This window comes from Hirundo rustica, chromosome 20, assembly GCF_015227805.2.
Source record: "Hirundo rustica isolate bHirRus1 chromosome 20, bHirRus1.pri.v3, whole genome shotgun sequence".
Classification (NCBI taxonomy): Eukaryota; Metazoa; Chordata; class Aves; order Passeriformes; family Hirundinidae; genus Hirundo; species Hirundo rustica.
This window is the reverse complement of record NC_053469.1, coordinates 384,323-410,223: the sequence shown is the minus strand read 5'-3', so window position 1 is coordinate 410,223 and position 25,901 is coordinate 384,323. Positions and strand designations below refer to the sequence as shown.

The following is a 25,901-nucleotide window of genomic DNA, read 5'->3' as shown; positions in this document are numbered from 1 at the left end:
GGATGGAGGCCAGTGGCTGGTGGAGGGCAGGGTGATCCCTTTGAGCTGACCTGGATCCCCGGCACTGGGTGCCCTTACCCTGCAGCAGCAGTGGGTGGAGGCCAGTGGCTGATGGAGGGAAGGGTGATCCCTTTGAGCTGACCTGGATCCCGGGCACTGGGTGCCTTTACCCTGCAGCAGCAGTGGATGGAGGCCAGTGGCTGGTGGAGGGCAGGGTGATCCCTTTGAGCTGACCTGGATCCCCGGCACTGGGTGCCCTTACCCTGCAGCAGCAGTGGGTGGAGGCCAGTGGCTGATGGAGGAGGGTGAGTGTGTGGGACTGGTGCCGTTCCCGTGGAGCACAACTTTGGGGTGGCCTGCGCTGTGTTTGTTTTGCTTTGCTGAGTGCCAGAGTTTAATTTTTTTTAAGGAGGAAGACGCTCAGAGGTTTGGATATTTAAACAGTTATTAACCGAATGACAATTAACAGATTGCAGAGACAGATTTTCTTTTCAAAACCTCCAAAATTGAGTACAGTTTGCAAAACTATCACAGCATAGTAATGACAATGAATTTTGATTTCCCGGAACTGATATTAGACTCCTTATTAAACTATGTGCATCTGCTTTTAATTTACTCCAAATAATTGGAAAATGCAATGAAGCTTTCCAATTAAAGCTTGGCTTTATGCTGTTTAATAATACCCCCCATAATATTATAGCTTATGAAGTGACAGGTGAGTTGGTGTATGAATAAAACATAAAGGCAGCAATAAGGGACAGAAAACCAGAGACAGTTGTTGGGGATTTTAAATGCTGGATGTAATTTGCATATATTAATCTCTTCTTTTCAGCCTTATCAGGCGTTCTTCAGTATTTGAAGTTAAAATAGCATTGACAGGCGGGAGTACGCTTAGTTTTTTCAAGGATTTATTACTTGTATAATTTCTGATCTTTAATAAGCAGATATGACTGATCCTCATAGTTCTATAGAAATCAGTTAATTGTTCCAGATGGCGTGTACTGATTATGCAAAATTACTTTTCACACCATTTTTTTTTTTTTTGATGGAGTTTGGAGTAAAATTAAATTTTTTATGGCCTTCTTATCATGCTGTTTTACAGTGGGTTTTGCACAGAAGTTGAATTTAATCTACTATATTACATTGACCGGCAGAGTTATTCTAATGTAGCATTCTGTGATTTGACAAAGAATAATAGAACACGTTGCTCATTGTGCATTTCTGTGCTGCTAATAAAAAGGAGTTGCAGTGCAGCAAACCAGGCTGTTATTTATGAAGAATGCTTAATTCGCACAGTTAAAAATGCAAAATTGTTACAATGAGATGTTCGCTCTTTTGGATAGAAGGCTTGAGCAGAATAAATGTAAATAGTCGTGTTGGTACGGACTCTATCAAATAAAGCAGGAGTTTGTAAATGCCTGGTGTGGCTGGGTGGGATGGGACTGGGAGGAGCAGCCATCCAGGCAGCACGCTCCAGCTCCGAGCAGGAGATGTCACTGGTGTTTTCCCTGATTATCACCATCCCGATATCTCAATGGCATCATTTCATAATTGGAAACATTTGTAAAGGTTGTTGGGCTTCATTTATCTAATGAAAAGCTGTTTATACAAAATAACCCACACATAAAACCCTCTTGCTAATAAGTTTATTGCAGTTTATTTTGGCAGTGACTCAGTTGTTCGAGGGAGGCGTCCCATGGCCTGGCTGTCCTGGCTGTGCCGCAGCAGGGCCCAGGGTGGGTGCCCGTCCGTGGGCGTGCCGTGGGCAGGGGCTCGTGCCAGAGCAGGCAGGGCAGTGCCATGGGTGCTGCTGCAGTTTGTCCAGAAGTCCTGTCAGGCCCTGGCTCATTTTGGTAGGTCCCATCCCTGGCTGGCAGAGCGAGGGTCCTGCTGGGATCCGCCCTGGGGGCTGCACTGCGCCACGCCAGCCCGAGGCATCCTGCTGGTCCTTGAAAAGCACAACAGCCCATGTTCAAAAAATCACCTTGTGGCTAATGGAGAAGTGGGGCCATCATAAATGGACTTTTATGAAGAGTGCATATTTTTGACTCAGCCATTAGAAAGCTCAGAATTTCTCCCATCTCCTACTGAACGAGAAAATAGTTTCGTGTATACTTTTGTATGTATATATAGATACGAATATATAATATATATGGAGACAACTAATGGCATAAATCAGAAATTATTAGAAAATATTTGTTCTAATGAAGTAATAATTTGGTGGTAATGTATTTCATCAGTTGTAGCTTAAGGCTAAATTAAGTGGACAGACTTTATATGGATTCTCTAATTTTAATCTTCAAAATGCTATCTAATGTCTCATTAGGACTTTCATATAATGTATCTTAAGTACAGTCATTAAATATAGTTTAGGGAGATGTATGTTCAGATATTGCTTAAAGATGTTTTAATAGGCCCATTTACTCTGATGATATTAATGAGCTCTTAACACATATTAAGCTTCTAAAACTAGTGGTGTCTCCTTGCAGTGAGCAAATCAACACAGGAATTGTGGAGGAATTGGATGCTCCAACAAAGCCAGTTTTCCAGGGCCTGGCTCCATCCCTTCAGCTGTGTCAGCACGGGCTGGTGTCCCTGCTCCTGGGGCAGTGTCCCCAGTCCTGGCGTGTGCCTCGGGTGCGTGGGCACTTTGCGTGGGTGGCTTTGCATGAGTGCTTTGCGTGGGTGGTTTTGCGTGGGTGGTTTTGCGTGGGTGCTTTGTGTGGGTGACTTTGCGTGGGTGACTTTGCGTGGGTGGCTTTGCATGAGTGCTTTGTGTGGGTGACTTTGTGTGGGTGACTTTGCGTGGGTGACTTTGCGTGGGTGCTTTGCGGGGGTGGCTGCTGCATTGTCATACCCAGGCTTCAGAGCTGCATGTTGGGAACTGGCCAGGCCCGTCTCGGGGTCTGGGACATGTTAAGCCCATTTGACTGAGTATCTGTTAAAATAAACAAATCAGGTAGGTTAAAGGAAGAGCCAAATACAGGCCTGTGTTTAGATAAATTCTGCTTTTTGATCATCTAAAGTGAAGATGCAAGAGTTGTAATGAAGATAATAAAAACTCCTCATTCTCTGTTGTCACTTCAATTCCAGCTCAAAAAGTTATTGCAGAGAAAATTCTCTGGTTTCATCACTCAGCTCTTAACAAATCCTTCTGAGTTCAGAGACTTTTATAATTACTAAATTGGTTTGTTAGAGGGAGATAATAGCGAATTTCTTCTTTTCATAATTGGACATTTCTTCCCTGTAGGCTAATGCAGGCGCAGCACTCACATACACAATGAGCTGTGATTTTGAAAAACCATAACTGGCTAATAAGTGCCGTGGTGTCATCGGAGAGTAATGGTGTGCTGATTAGCATAATTAATGACAAATGGTGGTGCAGAGTGGGTGGATTGGTTTAGCAGATGATGAATGCGCTGCGCCAGGGCCGAGCCCTGCCGCGGTGGCGTGGCAGGCTGGCGGTGCTGCCACTCGCACCTGCCGCCCCTGCCCTGCATCCCAGGGCTCGGTGGCACCAGCCATGCGCCGGGGTGGCTCCGGGTGCTCCTCCACCTGGCTGGGTGGCGCAGCGTGTCCCCGAATGGGGCTGTGGCCGGTCCCTGCTGTGCTGGGGCAGGGAGCTCTGCAGCCCCAGCCCTGGCGGAAAGGAGCCGGGGGCTTCTGCGGGCCACGAGCGGTCCTCGTCCTCCGAGGGCTGGAGAGCCACGCCAGGCACCAGCCCTGCTACAAGCTGGGCACGTTAATCTGTGGCTTGATTAATCAGGGCTAATTTACATTCACTAATGAGACTGATAAAAGTGGAGTTACCTTTTCACCTTTAGGGGGGAGGAGGGATTATTTCTAGGTTGTCTCTTTTTTAAGTGATAAGCAACTCTTTTACCAATAAGGATGAAAATACTTAATTTGCATTAGCAAAAGCTAATTATTATATAGTTAATTAGCATCTGGAAATGAGGATTATCTTAATTACAAAGCACAGTTTCCTTAATAGCTACAAAAATGTAAGTTTGATGTGTGTGGAGATTGGTGACTATTATTATGTAATTACTGATCATATTAATGGTGCAGTGTATTTAGATATCATTTGCATATGCAAATGAAATTTACCTGATAGAAATATGTGGCTCCTGTAATGATTTTGAGCACTTCACAATTAAATCCCATTAGAAGGTCCGGATCCCGCGTGGCACAGTGGATCTGCTCCTGCTTGTGGCTGGGCAGGGCTGTGGCACTGTCCCTGGCTGTCGGCAGGAGCAGGGCACCTCCCCTGGCTTTCAGCCCCCCAGCCCACGGTGTCAGGGACCTTCCCCTGCGGCCGGCCGGCGCTGTGTGCCTGTGCCATCCTCTCCAGCACTGAAGGCCTTAGCTTTGGGTCTGTGTCGAGGCTCTTCTGGCTGGGTGAATGCCTCATGGGATGGTGAAAGCGTGTTCTGTGCATCAGTGAGCTGCAGGGCAGAAGATGAGTGTCCCCACATCCTTCCTAGCCATGCTCGTGATGAGGTTCTTTCCAGTAACATGCAGGCGAGCTTACAGAATGGAGAGCGCAGTGTTGTCAGGGCAGCTGATCTAGCTTCTTTCTCTTGCTTTTATTGGAAACACAAAGCTGCTGTGTGTTAAAAATAACTCGAGTCCCTTAAACCAAACCCATGTAAAGAGAGGAGCGTGCACTGTTGTCTCCCCTGGGAGTCCTGTGGGACAGATGTTGGTCACTCAGGGCACTGCTGGAGGGTGTGGGGTGCTGCTGGGCAGGATCACAGCGTCCTTGCAAGTGTGAGCATCTGCCCCTGGCCAGTAACCTGGCTGCTGTCCAGACAGCCTGGGGAGCCTGGGACTGTCACGGTGGCAACAAATCCCACCTCACACCATAGGTGGCTCAGCTGAGGAAGAAGCTTCCGGGGCCAGATACTGTAACAATATGCAGCGTGTGGATTTAATACCCCCTGCTCCTGCCCTGAAGCACTGGAAGCCGTGTGGATGTTTCTCTCATCAAGCAGCAGGAATTCACAGCTGCCGGCCAGGGAACACTGCGGCCATTGTGGGGCTGCCCGAGATGCTTTTTGCAACTGCTGCTGCAGCCTGCGCTGCCCGGCCGCCGCGGCAGACAGACATTACATGTTTAATGACTTCCAAGGAGTCTGTCATTACAGCCAGAGCTGAAGGGAATGGAAAAGTGTCTGGGTTTCTCTTCAGCATGCAGCCGTGAGTGGGTGCTGGAGGAGTACCTGCCTTAGCCTTAGCCTTAGCCTTAGCCTTAGCCTTAGCCTTAGCCTTAGCCTTAGCCTTAGCCTTAGCCTTAGCTTTAGCCTTTGCCTTTGCCTTTGCCTCCCCATTACTGCCGGCCCTGTCCGGGCTCTGCCTCAGCCCCACACGAGTGCCCTGGTTTGTATCTGCTCTGCTCTAATTAATTAAGCCTTGTGGCTTGGAAACAGCACATGCTAAGGTGTGATCTTTGAAGTTTAGTGTGGTGCAGAGACTTCAAAGGGGACATTTTATTAAAAAATAATAAAATCAAGAGCTCCTAAACACTTGCAATTTGAAGAGCTTGTTTGAAGTCTCTCCATATTCTCTGGTGCTGATGGAGTCACAGTGCTGAGGTGCTCCTTAGGCGTCACCATGCAGTACTTAACCTTCACTTTATTTAAAAAAGAAAATAATCAAATCCAGGGGTATTTTTTCAAGTGTTTTCGTGGCTTGATCTTAGCAGTAAAGAACTAATTGTGCCATGTCATGAGCTATGCAGGAAACAGAGAAAATCAAGGCTGACAATCAAATTAGCAAAAATGAAAACTTAGTCCAGGTCTGTTTTTTAAATCAAAGTAATTTCAAGGTGAACAGGAAAGCTGTAAACCTTTCCCAAAGCAGAGGTTCCTTCCCCAGCCCAGAGGCCCCTGCTCTCCCGCTCACTGCACCAGACTTTGGGTGGTTTGGTGCTGCTGCCATCCTGCTGCATGGCCAGGCCTGGGCACCGGGCACAGGGCTGGGCATTCCCAGCTGGCCGTGCCCCTGCTGCCCCACCACAGCCCTGGGGAGAGCTCCTGCTGCCAGGAGCCACAGGACCTGCAGCACAGCTGCCCCTGGAGCCGCATGAAGTGCTCTGGGCTTTCATGAGCTTGGGCTCATGCCTTGGGCAAGCAGAGCTGAGCCCTGCACCCCTGCCTGTGCCCCTGCCTGCACCTCTTTGTATGGCACCAAGACCTTGTGTGCATGTTGGGGTTGGTGTCTGCAGCTGGGGAACACAGCTGGGGCAGCTGCAAGTTCCCTGTTGCAGCCAGCTCAGCAGGAGCTGTCGGGAAAGGCTGCTTTTGGTTTTGGCCCTGAGATTTTGCCGTCAGTGACTTGGTGTGGTTCCATCTGGGCCTTGGTGCACCGTAGCACAAAGCACACACACATTTACTGTTCAGGTTGCTGTGTAAATCTGTGTGTAGAAAATACAGAAGGAAGCTTAGCATCACGGAGAGCTGGTTTAGTTTGAAAAGCTCACACCCTTTTCTGGATGCCTTGCAAGCTATTTTAAAACATTTTTTCGTAGTTCTGAATGGCTTGCCCTGTTCTAAGGGCACAGCGTGCCTGGTTTGTACGGGTGTCCTGTTCCTTCCATGCCTGGGTGCAGAAGCACCTCAGGGGTGCAGAAGCAGCTGAGGAGCACCGAGCTCACGCTGGGGCATGCGGTGGGAGGCAGAGGGGCACGGGTGGGAGCCAGAGCTGTGTGCTTGGCAGGGGCTGCGAGAGGGCACCACGGCCGGGTGGCGTGGCTGCAGCGTGCCCTGGCCAGCACCACGCTGTGCCACCAGCCCCCCGTGGCTGCTCAGCCCACGCAGGGAACAGCGTGTCCTGGCTGCCGTGGGTCACTGCAGCTGAGCCCCAGCCTTGCCCCGTGCAGTCCCTTGTCCTGGCCGGGCTGGGCACAGGCTGCTGCTGGCTGTGCTTTCCTGCTTCCGTGCAACGGCATCCGGAGCTGCTGGCGGCTGGGGCCCAGCGGCTCAGTGGCTCCTCTGGTGGGCACCCACACCAGACAGGGGCTCACGTGCCCCTCCAGCCTGACCATGGCCGCCCTCAAAGTGCTGCTGTGCCTGAGTTCTGTGCCAGGCCCTGGTTCTCAGTCTGCTTTCAGATTTCTTTGGTGCCATTTAGCCAAAAATCAAGCTTTCTCTAAGCAGGGGAGCTCTTCTGGTTTTATGGTGTTGCTGTAGGCTGGTTTATGAGATATCCTTCTTGGTGAAGGATGAACACTCTGTTAGTATTCAGGTCTGGGGAAAATGGGAACAGCTCTGCAGCATTAGAGAAAGCCCTTTCTAAAATCTGAGGTAATTTAAGTTTTAAAGGTGGCAGTAGAGCACTCAGTGTTGGGGTTTTTGTTGGTTTGGATTTTGGATTAACAGTTCTTCATTTCCAGTCATGCAGGGAAATGTTTTGGAAGGGATTTATTTATTTATTTAAATATTTTTAATATCAGAAATTGAAAATTCAAGTATAAAAGGCTATGCAAAGACAGCAATAAGGAAATCCAGAGCTATAAAAGCTTATGGTGAGAATTTAATGCAGAAACAGCTGTTACTTCCTTGGGAGTTCAGGTATGTAAACTCTCCCGTGGCTGTGTATCCCCACAATCGTGGTGTGAGGAATTAGCGCTCACTGCAGTGTGCAAGCGGAGCCCGCCAGGCTCTGAGGCAGCGATTCATCTGTACCCAGGAGTTAAATATGACAATGTTAGCATTTTTCATTTCCCTGACGTTACCATTAATAAAGCAATGATCCAAAAGAAGCTTTGCTGAGTCTGTTCTTTATGCTTCCATCACTCACAACTAGATAATTTCACACAGGATCGTTTTTAAATTAAATGACGATAAAAGCGCTCTGCTGTCCTGTGCTCACTAGTTCATAGAAGTCTATCAAGTCATTAATGTGTCATGACAAACTGTGAGTTGGATACAAGAGTAATTAATTATTTGCATAAATAACAGGTTGAACTTCGTGCTTTCTGCCACAATGACACACGTGTCACATCGTGGACGTCCTGGAGCCTCTGGCAGAGGTCACGGGAGGGTGAAGGCTGGGCGAAGGCTGAGCTGGCACACGGGTGATCCCACTCGCCCATGCTTCTAGCGGACAGCAGCTTGGAAGCTTTTGTGTTTCCAAGTTCTTCACTGATGGTTGCTTCAAGAGAGCATCTGATCTTTGGAGTTTTAGCGAACAATTATACAGATTTTCATAATCACCATTAATCACCACATATTTTTCAAGATAATTACAGCAACTGTTATTTAGATTTCTCTTTTATGTGCGCATTGTAGAAAAGAACAAGTGCTTATTACGCTGGGTAGTGTAGAGAACTACCGTCTGAAGTTCTTTGTCATCCAGAAACTCATTATGTTAGCTGATGCTGCCTGTGAAAGTTCGTCAGCATGTTTAAATTAGGGTAGCATTGGCAGGTCTGATTATTTAAATCTGGTAGCTTGGCTAAAAATATAGTTATTCAAGAAAGATGAATTACTAATTTGACAACTGAGATTTAGTTGGAGTCTGCAGCACAGAAGGCAGCATCTCGTGTGCTTAGAGAAGGGTGACAATACTTTTACAGATTAAAGAGAGGATTTCTAAGCGAGCTAGCAAGTTGAATTATAGAGCATGCTTTGGTGTCATCCCCACTGGAGCCTGAGAACAAGTCCTGGTGAATGACAGTGAAGAAGTTGCCGCCAGTTGGAGGCTGGTTGTGTTCCGGGGGTCCTGCACCGAGGAAGAGCCATGTCTGCTACCCCTCACCGAGGCATCCGTCCGCTTCCTGCCTGCTCTCGGGTTCCTGGGAGCACTGGCCTTTGGGGCTGGGCTTCGCGAGGATGGTTGTGGCTGCTGGCTCCTTTCAACTCTTTTAACTAATTGCAGTGCCTCAGTTAATTAGCTATGACCCTCAGGAAGGAGCTGATCCTGGGAGGCAGCAAAAAGCCATTGGAAACAGTTTTTCTTCTGAAATGCGATTTTATTTTGTTCCGTTTTGAGGGAGATGAGCACAGGCACCTCCCTGACACGTTGCAGGTGCTGTGGATATATTGCCATGGAGAGAACCTGCTGCCTGCTGTGCTGAGCCCCTGGGCCCTGACAGACAGCTGGCAGTGAGGCTTTGAGGGGCAAGAGCAGCTTTGCCTACCTGTGCAAGGAGGCTTTAGTCTGCAAGGTGCAAACATTTTATAGGTCTTTAGAAATATTTTAAAGTCCCAACCTTGAAAGAGGTTGAAGCCTGTGTGGGTCAATGCCTGAGCTGCTCATATGATGTCATGCTATAAAACTGGGACCTTGCCCACCATTTTTATTTGAATCAGCATGCGTACCTTCAGAAAGAGCTGTGCCCTGTCATTCATCAAAACCGGCTCCTTTATGCCCTGGTGTTACTGTCTGCTGGTCTCTGACATGGAGGAACCTGGTGTAACTTTTGGCCACGCTAAAACAGGAGCTGCAGCTCAGGGCCAGGGCCTGATCTGTGAGTGTGACACTGCCCGTGGAGGTGGTGACACAGGGCAGGATCTCAGCACAGCAGTCACTCTTCAGAGCCTGCCAGGAATGCTTCAAAGGCAAGAGGGAAAAAAAAAAAAAAAAAAGGAGAAATCAGATGCTGATGATGATGTTTATGTTTATTTACAAAACATCAAAACAAGACAAGAGACATGGCATTAAAATGCCCTCCTAGACTTCCGGTTTCATTTAATTTTATTATTAAATGAGCTGCTACTGGGAGCAGCTGTTGTGTGCTGCCTCACAGTGTGCAGAGGGAGCCGTGGTCCCCATGCCCAGTCCCTTGTGCTGGACACCCAGTGCCGGACAACCAGTCAGGCTCCCACGCAGCTCTTTCTGCTGTTGCTGGAGTTGCCTGGCCCTGGAGATCGTTGCGAGTCTCCATGCTGTTCTGTGGGAATAGGGGGTCTCACCCTGTGAGCAGGGCACCCCCCGGGTGAGGTGGGGGCGCAGAAGGGTCCTTCCCCCAGAGCATCTGCTTTGTGCAGCGCGTTTGCTCGGCCCAGCAGCAGACACAAGGGGTGAGCGCTGCTCCCTGTGCATCTTGTCTTGGGGGTCCCTGCTGCCCGCCTGCAGCCCCTTGGGTGGCCAAAGGGCTCCTGGAGCCCAGCCGAGCCACGGGGTGAAGGGGTGAGGGCTGCTGCCCTGCTGGTACTGGGGCAGGCAGTGGCAGTGGCCACCCAGGGCTTCCTTTCTGTAAAGTTTCCAGAACTGGTGGTATTTAAACCCTCGTGACACCGGTGCCTGGCTGTGAAAGGAGACGCTGAATGAGCACCTTGTTTTCTGCTTTCTGCCTTTAATGCGTTTTAGCAGCAGGCTGGTGACGGGCCTGACACGGCGGCTCCACACACGCTCCTGCGCTTGGGGAGTGCAGCATTAATAACACACTTCCATGCATCATGCCATTTTTAAGCATGATCGTTATGATAAAGGGCATATACTTAATTACAGGCCTGCTTAATTACAGCTCTGTTGAAGCTCGTTTGTTTAGGAGAGCGCTAATTGCGCTGCGGAGCCTTTGGCTCACCCTGCTTTTATCTGCTGCTTTGCTCTGTGGTTCTGGGCTCGGGGTGGGCTCGGGGCTGTGGGCACGCGCACACTCGGCCTAGCTCAGGCTTTGGATTGATTTACAAAAGCTGGCGTGTGGCTGATCAAAGAGGGTTTCTGTCGGATAACAAGTGCAGATGGTCTTTCAGGTTTAAAACTTCCTGGATTTGGTGATGCTGCTTTTCATCTGTTTCCTTTTGTTTCCCTTTGCGCTGTGGCTGCCGCACAGCACCTTTGATAACAAAATTACTCCCGTGGAGGCGGTTTTTAAATCTAAAATAGACAAAGCAAATGTAAAAGGCTGAGTATTCTTAAATGACCCTTGTTTAATCTCTAACATGGTAACTCATTGGTGCTGTAGAAGTTAGAAACAGCAGACAGAGGAGCACTGGGTTTGTGGGCTCAGATGCTTTCTGAATGAAAACCCTATTTGAGGATCACTGGGAAGCCTCTCAGGGCTTAAATTTGCTCTAAGTTGAAGTTTTTATTTCTTTCAGAGGTGTATGCTAAAGGTGTAAGTGCAATAATGGGGGTGTACCTGGGGTTGCACTGCCTTACAAACATGCCCTTTTCAGTCTTGTGTGCAAATTGCTGAGTTGCATGTTTTAAAAATAAGTGTCTCCCTTGTACTACCACATCTTGTGGGAGGCTTCCTGTGACATGGTGATAGCAAGACACGCTGAACATCATTGCACTAGGATGAAACACAAGATGGTATAAAGGCAAACAGCGCTCTGAGTACCATTAAGGTTATGCTACAGAAAAAGCTGTGCCGTGTGGTGTCATGTCCTCATGTCTGTCTTCATATTCCACTGGTTTACATCCTCCAGATGTGGTTTATGAGTGTTTGAGCTTCACTGCTCACTGTTGAGTTTACACTGGCAGCAGCCAGGCCAGGGAGGGTGCCTGGCCCCAAGTGTTTGTCATCATCCTGCCCAGGGGGTGGCAGCTTACTGCCTGGTACACAGAGGGTGGTGCCGACTTCTTTGGGGGCTACAAGTGCCCTGAACCAGCTGTTCCTTATTCTCTTGCTCAGACACCACCGAGTGTGCTGAACTGCTTTGGTGATGAGGTGGTAAATAGAAGTGTGTCTTCCTTCCAGTTTCAAATACTGTCCTGCTTTGCCAGCTGCACGAAATTGGAAAATGCAAAATTGAGGCCATGAAATTGTATATGGATAAAGCAAGGAGAATTTGTTGGATTCCTGGTTTGGTAGAGACTGACGCAGCTATGTCTTAAATGGAAAGAAACCACTGGCAGTTTAGAGGGAGGAAAAGGCTGGCAGTAATGTTTGGAAGCAATCAGTCATGTGTCAATGCTGTGAATACTTGATCTGTCACTGGGAATCTGTGAAGTTGCATGTCAGAAGCCAGCTGGAAATGTCACACGTGATGTCTTGTCCCTTGCAGCAATGGATGGAGTGCCTTTTATGATTTCGGAGAAGTTTGCCTGCGCTCCTGAAGGGGTGAGTTGCCTTTGTTGTTCTCTGAGTGTCTGAAATACATCGTTTCATGGAGACTGATCAGAAAACATCAAGACAAATTACCTCCTTCTGGGAGCTGTTCTGTTGTGGGGCCAAATACATACCCAATACTTGAGATGGGCAGAGGTTGCATGTCACAATAGCTGCCCATTAGGTGGGAAAGGCTTTTGCCAGATTGCCTCTAAAACTGAATTGTCCTGGGATTTCAAGGTTTATTACCGTCAGAAATAGGAATGGCAATGGGACTCCCTGGTGCTGAAAGCATTTCTAATTTCTTAGCATAGATCGTAAAGAAAGCTGCAGATGTGGAGTTCTCCTGGATTTACCTGCTGTGGAGATGGCATAGTGCCAACAGCTTTACTACTTCCTGTTGTCACTCCAGAAGTTCAGGGCAGTGGTAATGGCACAGTGCACTCCAGTGCCACCAGCTGCCACCAGGGTCCTGCAGGTGAGCTGGAGAGGGCACTGGTGGTGCCTGCTCCACACCAGGCACTGCAGGGCCATGCCAGCGGAGCATGCTGCCGACAGCACGGGCAGGGCAGGGCTTCACACAGACAGAAACACTGCTAACTGGCTCAGAACGACCTCTGGGTTTCACTGGGCCAGTGCTTGTTAAAGTTGATGATCCAGAGCTCAAAGATTCAGCATCCCACTTCCAATTCCCAAATCCATCTCATCCTAAAGCAGCATCTTTTTAAAAATCAATTTACAGGAAGCTGTTAAGGCAAACACTGGGCCATCAGCTGTGTCTGATTTTTCAGTAGGGCTCCAGCTTTGTGCTTTCTTCTTCCTGCTGACAGGGATTTTTCACATCCCTTGCTTTCTGAGAGGGTTGTTTATGGGCCGTTATTCCCAGAAAGCTGAAGTCCCTGCTGTGAGGACAAATGCAGAGAGATTAGGTCGTGCTAATCCTCCCGCGGATCCTTTAGACACCATTGCCACCATATGGTCAGTTTGGTCAGGGCTTCCCGCAGCTGGTGCTGCTCACACCTCGAGCTGCAGCCACACAGCTCCAAAGGGTGTTCCAGACTCGTCCTGCAGTGGGGAGGTGGCAGATGTCCCTGAGCAGAGCAGCACGGAGGTGAGTGTCAGCTGTCGCGCTGAGGGAGAACAGTGTTGAGGCTGGTAGCCCCAGCCCACCGTCTGCTGTTTCACTCTCCTCCTGGAATCAGGAACAGGATCATGCCTGTGTTTACAGATGGTGCCTCTAAATCTCTGGTGATAGAGCATTTGCTGACTTTAAACAGAACAAAACAACAAGCAAACAAACAAACACCCCCTCCTTGACCCTGAATTTGACGTTTTTGTTTTTTTCTTGCCAGATGCAGCCAGTTGATCTCTTGGGTATCACAATCAAAACCCTTGCAGAAATCGAAAAGGAGGTGAGTAGCCAGCCAGGCACTGAGCAGATCACAAGGGCTATGTTCACTTCTTTTTAAGAACCCTTCCCTTATGGAAAATACTTTTCTTGTCTCTCCCAAGTCACAGAGGATGGATAAAGTCAAGCAGTAAGCCCAGGGTTAGGGTTGTCCTCTATGATACATGATGGGTGAAGACACTTCAGGTGCTCAATTCAATGGCAAAGTGTGGGGCCTTCTGTTTACTTCCAGATGTCTGTCTTGGTTAGCCTTTCTTTCTCGTGTATTAACAATACATGATACAGGCAGGACACTCTTAGGTGCCTCTTGCATGTCAGGGAGGCAAATGGACTTGACTCAGCAATGTCAGGTAAAAACCTTCATCAGTTTTTACTTTGCTGATGCTGGGAAGTTGTTGCTGGGAGAACTGGGCTGCCCTTCAGTGGGAGTGAATGTTTGAGGAGTGCAGGGAGGAGACAGCCACCAAACCTAGGGTGGTTCTGAGGGAGCGTTCTGGCACATGCATGATGTATTTGGCACAGTACCAAGGAGCTGTCTGCTGTGCAGAGGTCGCTTCACATCTGAAGTCTCAGACTAGGAAGAAACTTGTCTCATCATCACATGCTTCTTCAGGCACCGTTGGTCACTAAGGCCTCCTCCCATGCCATATAACTGGCTTTGAGGGAGAGAGTAAGAAGATGACATCACAAAGCTGCCAGATGCCTCAAGGCTTCTCCACTTTTTTATTCCAGTTGAGTCCAGTTGCCTAAATCCACCCTCTTCTGCCTGAAAGTTTTGCCTGAGTACAAGAAGATGGTCAGGCCCAGTTGCCAGGGCTTTTGTAGTGGCCACAGCAGTGGATCCGAAGATGCTGCCTGACAGGGGCAGTGGCTGGCAGAAGCACCCACTGCCTTAGGCACTGCAGTCTGCCACGTGGCACACATGCCATGTCTCTGTTTGGGGCTGCCTGTGTCTGTCAGGAGGGACCCCGGGAGCAGGGGGTGCTCAGGGCTGGCAGCCCTTCCACGTGCCTGTCTGCTTTCCCACTTTTGCCCTGAGCTGGCCAGGGAGCAGATGGTCCCTTTGGCCAAAGGGGAATCCATGTGGTGCTGAATTTGCTTCTGCATCATCTCTGGGTGTTGCCTGGTGTGGGAGAGGTCTGGCATCTCGAGGGCTGCCTGGACGGAGCTGGGCTGCACAGCCCTGCATGTGCCCTCACAGGCCTGCGGAGTGTGGGGACGCCAGCACTGGAATCATTTGTGTGGGCCAGGGAGGAAAGGCCAATTCCTGCCTGCTCTCCTACAGCTCCTGCTCTGTAGCAGGCTGTGTGCGTTCCAGCGTAATGAAAAGTATGATTATGCAGCCCATATTCCTTGATGAAGCATCTTGTCTGCACATAGAGAGCTACATATATAAATATTGTGAATTTCGGCATGGCTTTATTTCCCTTGCAAGCAATAGCACCATTACAGCAAATCTTCTGGATATCCAAAGCAGCCAGAACATTCTCCCTGGAGCAAGATGCCTTGCAAAAAATATTCCCAAAGAATTCCAAGAATTACTGTTCTCTGTCACCACATTTGCAGATGTATGCACCCATCCTCCAAGCTGCAGGCAGCTGAATTTCAGGACTCTACCCTGTCAGGAAAATGATGGAAATAGGTACAAATCCTGGAGTGCACCTGAACTGCTCTCCTTGCCCCAGGATGGCACAGCTGTGCCCAGGGGAGTGCATAGAGAGCTGGGCTATGAAGAGATGGTGAAATGCAGGTGTAAGCTGCACATGCCATCACTTCATGGCTAATCTGGTGGATGTAGGACAGAGGAGAGTGTAGGACGGTCAGTGCTGCTGCCAGGACTCCCAGAAGGGCTCTGGGGGTTTGTCCTTGCTACCCCTGCCTGTCCTGGGTAGGGCAGAGTCACAGAGCGGGCACCTGGGCAGGTGCAGGTGATAGCAAAGGTGGTGGCACTGTCACTGCTCACAGCTCTGTGGCGGATGCTGTGGCAGCGAGGGCAGCGGTCTGGCCTCTGGCAGGGCGCGCCCTGCATTCATTTGCGCTTGGCGTGGTGTAAAAAGTCGAGAGAGGGTCTAATTAGTAAAGGGAGCATCCAATATTCATCATTCCTTTTAAACTGATAAGGAAAGCAGTTCATTTAACCACTGAATTGCTACAAGTTTTCATGGGCTACTCTTCGCAAATACATTTAATGAAGAAGTTGTAAATCTAGAAGAGCTTAAAATTTTAATTTTACACAGAAATATTTTTCCTTGTTTGCATGTTTGTAGTCAATTCTCCTGAGTGCAGTCACATGAAATGTTCTTTAAATGAACATATTTGCTAACTGGCATGATTTCAGATTTTAAAACATTGGTTCCAGCAATTAGGAGTTTCCTCAGTTCCCCAATGACTGGAGAGATTCGTCTTGATTATAATTGCTCTTAGCCACGCATATCTAATTTGTGTCTTTTTAAGTGTTAATTAGTAAACAGTTTGAGCTGACATCTTTATGCGTTTGGGTGTTGAAAAATGAAGCCTATTGCATGCTGGCGGCTGTGGCATCGCGACAGGGAGGTGTGGCCGTGGGGAGTAAAGGCCTGGTACAGCCCCGGTACAGCCCTGGTACAGCCTGGTACATCCCCGGTACAGCCCCTGGTACACATCCTGGTACCTCCCGGTACATCCCGGTACAGCTCTGGTACCTCACGGTACATCCCGGTACATCCCGGTACAGCTCTGGTACCTCCCGGTACATCCCGGTACAGATCTGGTACCTCCCGGTACATCCCGGTACATCCCGGTACAGCTCTGGTACCTCCCGGTGCATCCCGGTGCATCCCGGTACATCCCGGTACAGCCCTGGTACATCCCGGTACGTGCCGGTACATCCCCGGTACATCCTGGTGCATCCCGGTACATCCCGGTACAGCCCTGGTACATCCCGGTACATCCCGGTACGTCCCGGTACAGCCCCGGTACATCCCGGTACGTCCCGGTACATCCCGGTACAGCCCTGGTACATCCCGGTACGTCCCGGTACATCCCGGGCTGCCCCATTCCAGCCCGGCCCGGTCCGCCACGAAGCCGCGGCGCCCCCTGCCGGCCCCTCGCCGCCTCGCCGCGGCTGGGCTCTAATGGGCCGGGCTCTCCTGGGCCGGGCTCTCCTGGGCCGGGCTCTCCTGGGCTGGGCTCTAATGGGCAGGGCTCTCCTGGGCCGGGCTCTCCTGGGCCGGGCTCTCCTGGGCAGGGCTCTCCTGGGCAGGGCTCTCCTGGGCCGGGCTCTCCTGGGCAGGGCTCTCCTGGGCCGGGCTCTCCGGGGCCGGGCTCGCCGAGGCCCGCCCTGTGTGCTCGGCAGGAGCGAGACTCCCGCAGTTCGGTGTCCTCCCTCGCCGGCACCAAAAGGAGGTCGGCGCTGGGTGAAGTGGCGCAGCCCTGCACAGCTGGCACGGGCCCTGCACAGCTGGCACGGGCCCCAGGCACCAGCAGGGCTGATGGCTGCCCGGGCCGCCTCGCTGCCAGCACGTCCCGTGCCCCAGGCCGGCTGTGAGGAGCGCTCAGGGGGATGCGTTCGTGACATTCCAAGAGCCTCAAGTGCGACGCCGGGAGATGCATGGGAGGAGAGTCCGTGTCGTGCAGTGGGTGTTCCAGTAGCCCCAGCGTACGGTGCTGCTTTCGCCACGCACCTGCCGCGGGAGAGCCGCCGCTCCCCCGGCCGCTCCAGGGTGGCCGCGGCTCGGAGCGTGCCACGAGATGGCACTGCTACAGTGCACGCCAGGCTGCGAGGGCTGTCCCTCAGCCGCGGGGGTGTCCCTTGTCTGCAGTGACATCGTGCGGGCACAGGGATGTGTATAATGGGATTTTCTCCTTGCGAACAAAAAATGTTAATTCTGATGGTAGCGGCTTGTGTAAACCTGCAAGTGGGAATGTTTCTGACTAGCTGATTGATGGGCAGGATGAGTGTGGTCGTGTTTGTGTTAATGCTGGGTTTTTGGGGAGGTGTGAACCCTACCTGGGGAGGTCACTGATGGGGGGCCAGGTGGTACCAGCAGGTTCACCTGGCATGGCCCTGCCTGGGCCGGCTGTCGTCAGGCACAGTTTTTCTCTCATTCTTCTGCTTCTTGTGTCGTCCCAGCGCAGGCACGGGCAGTGTTCTGTGTGGGTCAGTGCTCCACGGTTCCCTCTCTCTGTTTTGCCCCACAGTACGACTACAGCTTCCGGACGGAGCAGAGCGCGGCGGCCCGCCTGCCGCCCAGCCCCACCCGCTGCCCGCCGCTCCCGCCGTCCTGAGGGGCCGCGGGGCCGGAGCGTGTGTGCGTGCATACTACTGAGCAGGACACGGGACACAGCCACGGAACCATCCCGGCAGCCTCCCCGCGGCCGGCCACCGCCACCACCCTGCGCTGCACCGCCCCCTGCACACGCGCTCCGCTGTCGGACCGCGACCCTTCGGCAGCTGCCCCCTCCCCTCGCCCCCTGCTGCTGCAGACCCCTCTCCACGTGAGTACGGGATGGGGAGCCTGACGCAGCCCCACGCTCATCCCCACTTTGTAATCCTGCTGCAGGACAGTCACAGAATCCAGAGCTGTAGCAAACCTCTGCGAACACAGCCGGGAGCTTGCGGAGCATCGACAAATCTTAGCCCTAAAAGAAACAATGAAAGGCACAGCTGGGTACTGCCACACGAGCTGCCGTGGAGCTGCTTGGCTCTGGACACCTTGCAGCAGGAGGGTCCTGCGGCACTCAGTCCAGCACAGAACTCGGCTGCAGTGAATGCCAATCCCTCTGCCAAGGCCTGGGCACGGAAGTTCTGCTGCGGCTGGGATCCGTCTCAGATCCACTGTGGTCACTGGATTTGCTGTATGCTGGGGGAGCCAGGCCCCCTGGCTCTCCCTGGGCACTGGCAGGGCAGGGTGGGCAGGGTGCCCAAGGTGCACTGCAGGTCCTGCGATGAAGCACCCTCGCTTTGCACAGGGTGTCCATATGGATCTAGGGCAGCAAGCATCCCGTGTTTCTTTCTGGACGGATGCTGGCAGCAACACCCTAGCAGTGCCCCACTGACCTTGGCCAAGCTGCTTATGGACCTGCTGACAACTGGGATGTCACCACCTGCCCGTCATCGAGACAGTTGTCTAACATGTTCCCCACTAGCTGCTAAAACAAAAGAGATGTGCCTGTTTCCTGGGCGTTCATGGGGAAGCACTGAACACTGACATGGCACAGGATGAGTGGGATGCATTAAGCCCTGACCTCTGCCTCCCTGTGATCGCTGACTGGGCTTGCTCCCAAGCCAAACGCATGTCTTGGAGAAGTCCATTGCTGTAATAAGTTATTTACAAGTGCCCATCTGACTCTGTGCTGCTCTTTCAAGTCTCTGCTGTAGAACAAAGATGCGTCATGGCAGCAAAATAACAATTTTCGAGTAGGAGTGTAAACTACAATTTTTTGTATTGTAAAATACTGATTCCCTGACCCCACTGAAATGCAATTGCCATGGTAACAGTAACAGTGTTGTTGCTCTCAGCCTGGGTCGTACATGTGCCCTGACCCACTTTGCACACCCTTGGATGGATCTGGCATTTGTTAGTTGCACAGAGTGGTAACTAACAGCAGTTTTTTTACTGTTGGCTAATATTTTTTATTTGTACATAAGTAAAATAATTCTTGTCCAAAGGTTCATTTCTAGTTTTAAGGCACCACACTGTACTGCTGGGATAAAGAGCACAAAATACCGTGACATTCAGGACAAACTGAGTCCAGATCTTTGCTTCAGCTTCTTCCAATCAGGTAAATAATTTTCTGGAGCTGCCTCTGTAGACTGGCCATGGGGGTGGAGAGCAGAGGCCAATTTGGTTGTATGTATGTTGTTTTTGGACAAAAGAGTAAAAGCTGTGCTCCAGCCCTGGAGCCCTTGGGTGACCCCCTGGAAGTGCTCATTTACTTGGAGCTTGCACCACCATTTTTAGTTGTTATTTATCCTGCAGTAAAGAAAAGCCAGACCTCACTGCCAGGCTTCACAAAGGCCAGATTGATGATGCCGACATCGACAAATGAACATACCATGGCAGCTTGGTCATTCGGCTCAGGTTCACTTCAAGTTCAAATCCACTCTGTGCTGTAGCGCTGTGCCCATCTCATCCATCTTTTGTCTTTCTATTTTTCTGCTTGTAATTTGTTCTGTAGTTTTCTGTGACATCCATTTATAGCTTCTCCTGTGGCTCAGTGGTCACGACAGGTAGGCAGGAGCCATCTGCAGCAGTGTGTTCCTCATAGCTTTGGGATGAGAGCTGACCTTCCCTGTTCACGGTGGAGGAACGAGGGCTGTGGACTAGCACAGGGCACAGCACAGCCAGCATGATGTGCAGAGCTCCAGGGGCTGGAGCTCCAGGGTGCCTGCCCCTGGGAGATTGAGAGACAGTGCCAGGGTCCCCTCCTCGAGCCACCTCTTCCCGTGAGGGCAGGGTGCCTGCGCAGCAGGCGGGGGCTCAGCAAGGAGCAGGTTCTGAGAGCTGCCGAGCCCCACGCTCAGTGCCACGCTCCCTGGGTATGTCTGGGGAAATGGGTGCAGAGCTTCGAGTCCCCTATGTAAGAGAGAATCAATGATTTAATATTTATACCTACTGCTAGGTTTGCTCAGCCTTCTCGGAGATGACAAGCTCGGCTTGCTCTGCAGTGACCTACAGGAAACACTGGATATTTGAAACACTGGCAGGATACGCGGCTGCGACAGGCATCTACATCTTCAGGATATATTTGTATACTTACTTCTCCCTCTCTAGCACTGGGCCAGCATAGCTGCTTCAGGACTCACCTCAAAGAACCTCGAGAGATGAATTTGCTCTCCATGGTATGGTCCTGCGCCATGGCACTGCAGGGACAGCCTGTTCCAAATGCAGACAGGACAGATGCAGTTCCTGCGGGGCAAGCACAATGAAGGTGTTTCAAACAAAAAGCTGCACCTGCTGGGAGGCAGCTGAGCTCTCAGCCCTGCTAACCACTGGCTGGAAAACTAGGCAATTTCAGAAGGGAGAGGGCTTGGAGCCAGTGCTTAGAAGCACAGCGAGACACAGTGCAGGGTGGTTGACTGTGTCAGCTTCTCAGTCCACTGATCAGAGGAAGCTTTTTTTATTGCACTGCTGAATTCCCGAGACCAGGGGTGTCAGGTCAGCGTTTCCATGGGAAGGTTTTATTGGCTGTCCATAACTTTTGTACTCACGGCAGCTCATTGCAAGGCTGGTCCTTGCATCCTTACAGCGAGTCCTCCATGCTGGCGTGTGCCATGGCCAGCACCAGCATCTCTCTGTGTCTTCCTCTCTGTCCAAGAGATGACTGTGGAAGAATTTGCCCAGGCAATAAATGTTCAGGGAGTCTGATGTGGATATTGTCTGGCGATGGAGAAGCCTTCTGAAGCATAAGGGGAAGAGTCAGTGGAAAGCAACAAGTGAATTTGCAGAGCTTTACCAGATGTTCTTGGCTACCTTGCCTGAATCTGTAGAACAAAACTGGTCTCTAGGTAGTTTAATCTTGTGGCTGATGGAGAAGTTTGTTTGTCAAATTATTATACATCTGCAACAGAGAGAGAAAAGCAGCAGTGAGGGGTTTGCTTACTGTAAAATACGCCTTCTGATGTGAACTCATAGTGACACGCTGCCTTCTGGATTCCTCACGGCAAGAAGCCGGTCGTGTGCTGAGGTGACTCGTGGCCACCAAGGCCAGGCTGTGCTCTCTGCTGTGTTGATCATGGCAAGGCAAGAAGTTAGTCCAGAAAGTGATGTAGAGTGTGAACTTCGTGATAAAATTCAAGTGTGAATAGTTGTAACAGGTGTCTTTCCTTACGGGAGCACCTCGTATCTGTAGTTCCATAGGAGTAAACTGTGTCAGACTTTTCCTGTGACTGTTCCTGCGTGTCCCCACGGTGTTTGTTGGAGGTTTCCTGGGAGCCTCCTGTGCTGTGGGAGGTTGTTGGTAGTCTGTATCATTGGGCTTGTTTGGTTTCACACCCGCCACTGCCCCCTCAGTGTCCTGAGCTCTCCAGACTGAACCCGCACGCTGCCGAGCCTGGAGAATCCTGTCCCGGGCACTGCATGTGCCAGGTAGGTGCTAGTGGCAAGGGCATGCCTTCGTGGGCCTTGGCACCTCCTCTTCTGTGGGGCCCTGAAATCTCCTGGGAGGAGGGGAAGCGGGGTGGAGCTGGCTGGTGCCGTGTTGGCCTTCGCCTCCCCGCTCTCCCCCGGTGACACTGGGTCTGTCTCCCCAGATGTGCCCTGGCCGCTCTCCCACGGCGGCCCCAGGAGCCCGGAGAGCTGTTCCTGCTCCTCCCAAAGGGCAGGCGCACCTCGCTACATCCAAATAATTACCTCAGCCTCGGAGCCTTGACGAACAGCCAGGAATCCCTCCCAGCAGCAGAAATCCCCCAGCAGCGGGGCAGCCGAGCGTGCTGGTGTCAGTCACCGCAGCCTTATCGCCCGGGCTGTGGTACGGAGACGGGGAGAGGCTGCTCCTCTGCTCACAAACAAGCTCACTGAGGTGCTGCTCAGTTCATTCACCACAGGGAAACCAAACAATTCGGATATTCTGGTAGTTTGTTGTGAAATTGTTTCCTAACAGCAACAGATTTAAGTGTCATCATACAAATGGCAGAGAGAAACCTTTTATGCAGTTGCAAAGTGGTTTTCTAAGATGGTTGGGTTACTGAAAGTGGTTTTACTGTGCATTAATCTTATGAATGTTACTATGTTTTATATTTATTTTAGATGACCCTCCTGTATTTTGCAAAGGGAAGTTTCATTGTGTGATAACTCAGTCTGTATTCTTAATATAATTTGTTAAATGAAACTTGTTTTAATCAGATACTTCCGTGGACTTTTATGTTTTAATTTTCTCACTGAACAACTACCTGGATCGGAAGGGTTAACTACAGAAGGTGGCAATGCCATCCCCTATAGGGGGTGTGCTCTTGTTTGTTGGCTTTTTTTAAATTGGAAATTTAAAAATTGGATATAAAAAGCCTTGGAGAATGTGTCCAGGATGTCTTGTTCTACAGGTGTGCTGCAAAGCCAAAACAAACGCAGATGACGTGTTTTAGGGGGCGGGATTGGGCCAAGCCCGGCGAGGGCAGTGCTCAGCACAGCGATGGTGCTGGCAGCAGTGAGGGCAGCGCTCGCCCCCTGGGCTCAGCAGTGGCCACACTGGAGGCAGCAAGCCCTGAAGGGAATGCGCTGCTCAGCCAGGGGGAGGCTAATACTGCACTACACCGAAAATAGTTCTTCTTTGTGCTAAATTATTATTCTTCTGAACTTGACCCAAGCTAGTGGCGCGCAATCTGACCTCTGGCATCTTCTCACCCCAGACAGTATTTCTGTCTCGCTTATTTTGAGTGCTCTTTGAATTAAGGGAGATTAATACCCAAGTTCCCGACATTCTCTTCGGGCATATGTTTTTATAACCTTTTGAAAGCAGTACCACTTGTTCCACAAAAAACTCAGAAGCAGCGTCTTGTGGCTGCCATGGGAGCTGTCACCGGCACCTGATTGAATGTCCTGGCTGGGGAGGAGGTGGTGTGGGGAGGACATAAACCAGAGTGGGGCCATCCCGTGCCAGCCCATGGCTTCCCAGGCAGCAGGCAGGCGTGGACTCTGCCGAGTCAGGGCTGTGCTGGTGGGGCCTGCCAACATCTCTGTCACCTGCTGCCACTGGATGTGGGCTCGTTCCTGTGGCACAGCACACCCAGTGCCTGGGAATGCAGCTGAGCCTGGCCAGGAGGACCCTCATCCCCCCAGAGCTGGGCTGGGACTGGAGCTGGCTTACATCCATCATCCGTGGAATTTGGTTTCTAAGGAAAATTTCTAATTTCTTCTGCTCTGCTTAGTGCTTTGAGACGTGGGAGCAGCCGTCTCTCGCTGGAGAGGTGTCTCGTGGCCATTCCTGCCCTAAGGAAATCCTCCCAGTGCCTGAGGGGAGCAGCAGGGGCTGGAGGCGGCTGGCACCGTCCCTGTGTCATCAGAGGGTTCTTTTGGGCTTTGTGTGCCGGTGGCTTTGGTGGTGTTTTGTTTTCTTTTCTCCTCTCCCTCCTACAGCTTTAAAAATTAACTTGCCTGGGGAGTTTCTCAAAATCCTTTCCTTTCTCTGGAATGATGGATAAGCCATGTAACTGATTGTCGTGGCCCTAGGGAGGATAAATATCTTCTGCAGTTTAAAATAAAACCTTCTCGCTCCTTGGTTAATAAGTGTTGAAAGAAGCACAAACAGAGCTAACACGGGATTTCCATGACTAACAAGATGACCACATCAGTGAATGTTGTCTGGGGTTAAAAATGACTCAGCTTTTGCTTCCCCTGGGTAAGATGTTTTATCCCAGTGCAGGAAAAGCTGCCAACAGCACTTTGAAGCTCTGGCAAACGCGATGGAGCCAGGATTGTGAACTGGGAAGTGTTTGAATGCCGGGTTAAAAAAACCCTCATAAACTCTGCTCCATGTGTGCGGATTTCTGGAAGATAAAGGAGCCCACAGCTTCATCCAGCTTGTGCTGACTCTTTTCTTTTCAAAAGCCTTTTCAGATGTTTTCACTTTTCTGCTTGCTTTGTTGAAAGATGTAAAAATTTAAGACAACCACAAAGTAAACATTTCAAAACTTTCTATTCTGAAAATTAGTGACATTTTCAAAATCCCTCAAATTCCATTTCAGCACTATCAGAAATGAAGATGTTTGGGGTTTTTTTTGATTGTCAAATTTTCCTGGCAGGTTTTTGTTTATTGATAACTTTTATTTTTCAAAGAAAATAGATTTATTATTCAGTAGAAACACTAGATAAGTAGATGTCTTGTCAAAATCAAGCAGGTTTTCTTTATTAGAGTGAAATAGTAATGAACTCATCTGCTTCCAATATTTATAAAGAGTAGGGAAGGCCATTAATTCTGCTGCTTGTGAATAAAACCATCTGTGATTTCTTTCCATTTGATGTGTTTTGGTTTTAATACACATTTTTCACAAATAAGTGTAGGGATTTTTTGTGAAAATGTCACATTCAGAATCTCATAAAGAAAGAACGCAAGGAGGGGGAAACTAAATGTTTTGTTAGCTCAGTAATTTCTCACCTTGCACAGAGAGTAAAATTCCTGCCAACTTTAACACATTAGGCGACAGAATTACATGTTCGGCTCTAATGCAATCCATGACACGGAACAAGGCAAACAGAGGATGTTTGGAAGTTTGTTTTCCTTTGGGAATCACACAGCACATTTAACTTAATCTGTCCTGACACTTGAATTATAACATGAGCTTCTTTAGGGGAGCAAAATGGTAGATGCCTCTTTTTAAAGCAAAGCTGAAGTTAATAAAATGGGCAACACATCGAGGAGAAAAAGCCCGAGTGAGCCATCATGCGATTTTCAGAGCAAACGGGCTCCAGTCTGGGGTTTTTCCACCAGAAATGCTGGAAATCTTGTGACATCCTTCTACTGAAGGTGAAATCTGACCTCTAGAATTTTATTCGAATAAAGCAAAAGCTGCAAGAATGCCCCAAGTGAGACCACTTTGTAGTCGGACTTGTGAGTGTTCAATCTTAAATTAAACTGAGTATTCATCCAGCTGCTCTGCCAGGATTTATTTCACAATCTTCCCAGCAGCTCATGCATTGAAGACTGTGCTGTGCCTCAGCTTCCTGAGCCGTACCTGCAGGGGTGGAGGAGTTGTCTGCTCCCAGCCAACAGCGCCCCGGGGCACCTCTCCTAGGGCCTGTAGTGGGAGTGGGGCTGTAAATGCCATCTGCTCCACTGGGTGTTGCTTCAAAAGGTTGGCTCCAGTTACACATTTTTAAGGTCCGAATTTAATGTCCATTGTCCAACAGGATCAAAGCAGATCCGTGGAGGTTCCTCTCAGTGAAGGAACCTGAAATCAAATAGCAGATGTCCTCACCTGAAGCCCAGAACTCCAGGTGCTGCGGAGCAGAGCAGGTACTCTCCTGGGGAGGGAAAGGCAATGCCAGGTATCACTGAAAAAATGAGTAAACTGGCTGTTTTCAACTACCGGTTGGAGATGGGAGAGGGCTGTGCTCTTCTCTTGGGGGAGTTTTCACACCTGTGCCAAGCAAGTAAGTATGCTGTAAGATCATTGCAGTTTAACTCCCTGGCAGGGGAAGGCTCCCACCAGGAGTGTTTGAACGTGAGCCTTATTCGAAAACAAGGCAAGAAGCCCGTGGTGGTTATTCCCTACCGTGTGTCCCACAGGAGCATGGCAGGGGTTGATTGAAGCAGAGGGCGTGGGGTGAGTAGAGTGAGGAGAGAGGGGGAGCAGCAGTGACCAGGACAGCCCTGTGCCAGAGATGGTGGTGGTGGTGACTATTCCGTAGTGACAAACGAGTTCCCCACTGCTCAGGGGAGAGTTGTCATATCCGTGGGCTGGGCTGAGGGCTGGCAAAACCCGAGGAGTACAAACTTGGGCATATGTGAGGATTAGTTTCATGAGCTCTGGAGGCCACAGAGGTGGCTTCCTGTGACTGACTGTTCTCTGAA

At 50.3% G+C, this 25,901-nt stretch overlaps 1 protein-coding gene across 6 annotated transcripts in view; it reads left to right on the top strand.

Moving 5' to 3' along the window:
* The window catches only part of MVB12B (multivesicular body subunit 12B), a 59,626-nt gene extending 35,396 nt beyond the window's left edge, over positions 1-24,230 (top strand). For 5 of the 6 annotated variants that reach the window (XM_040083000.2, XM_040082999.2, XM_040082995.2 and 2 more), the window contains 3 exons: positions 11,964-12,019; positions 13,360-13,419; positions 17,595-24,230. In XM_040083000.2, the coding sequence (XP_039938934.1) occupies positions 11,964-12,019; positions 13,360-13,419; positions 17,595-17,681 (203 nt within the window). In that variant the 3' untranslated portion in view covers positions 17,682-24,230. The remainder of the gene's footprint in view (positions 1-11,963; positions 12,020-13,359; positions 13,420-17,594) is intronic. The other variant, XR_009208443.1, reaches the window with a different exon arrangement.
* The last annotated feature ends 1,671 nt before the right edge of the window (positions 24,231-25,901 follow it).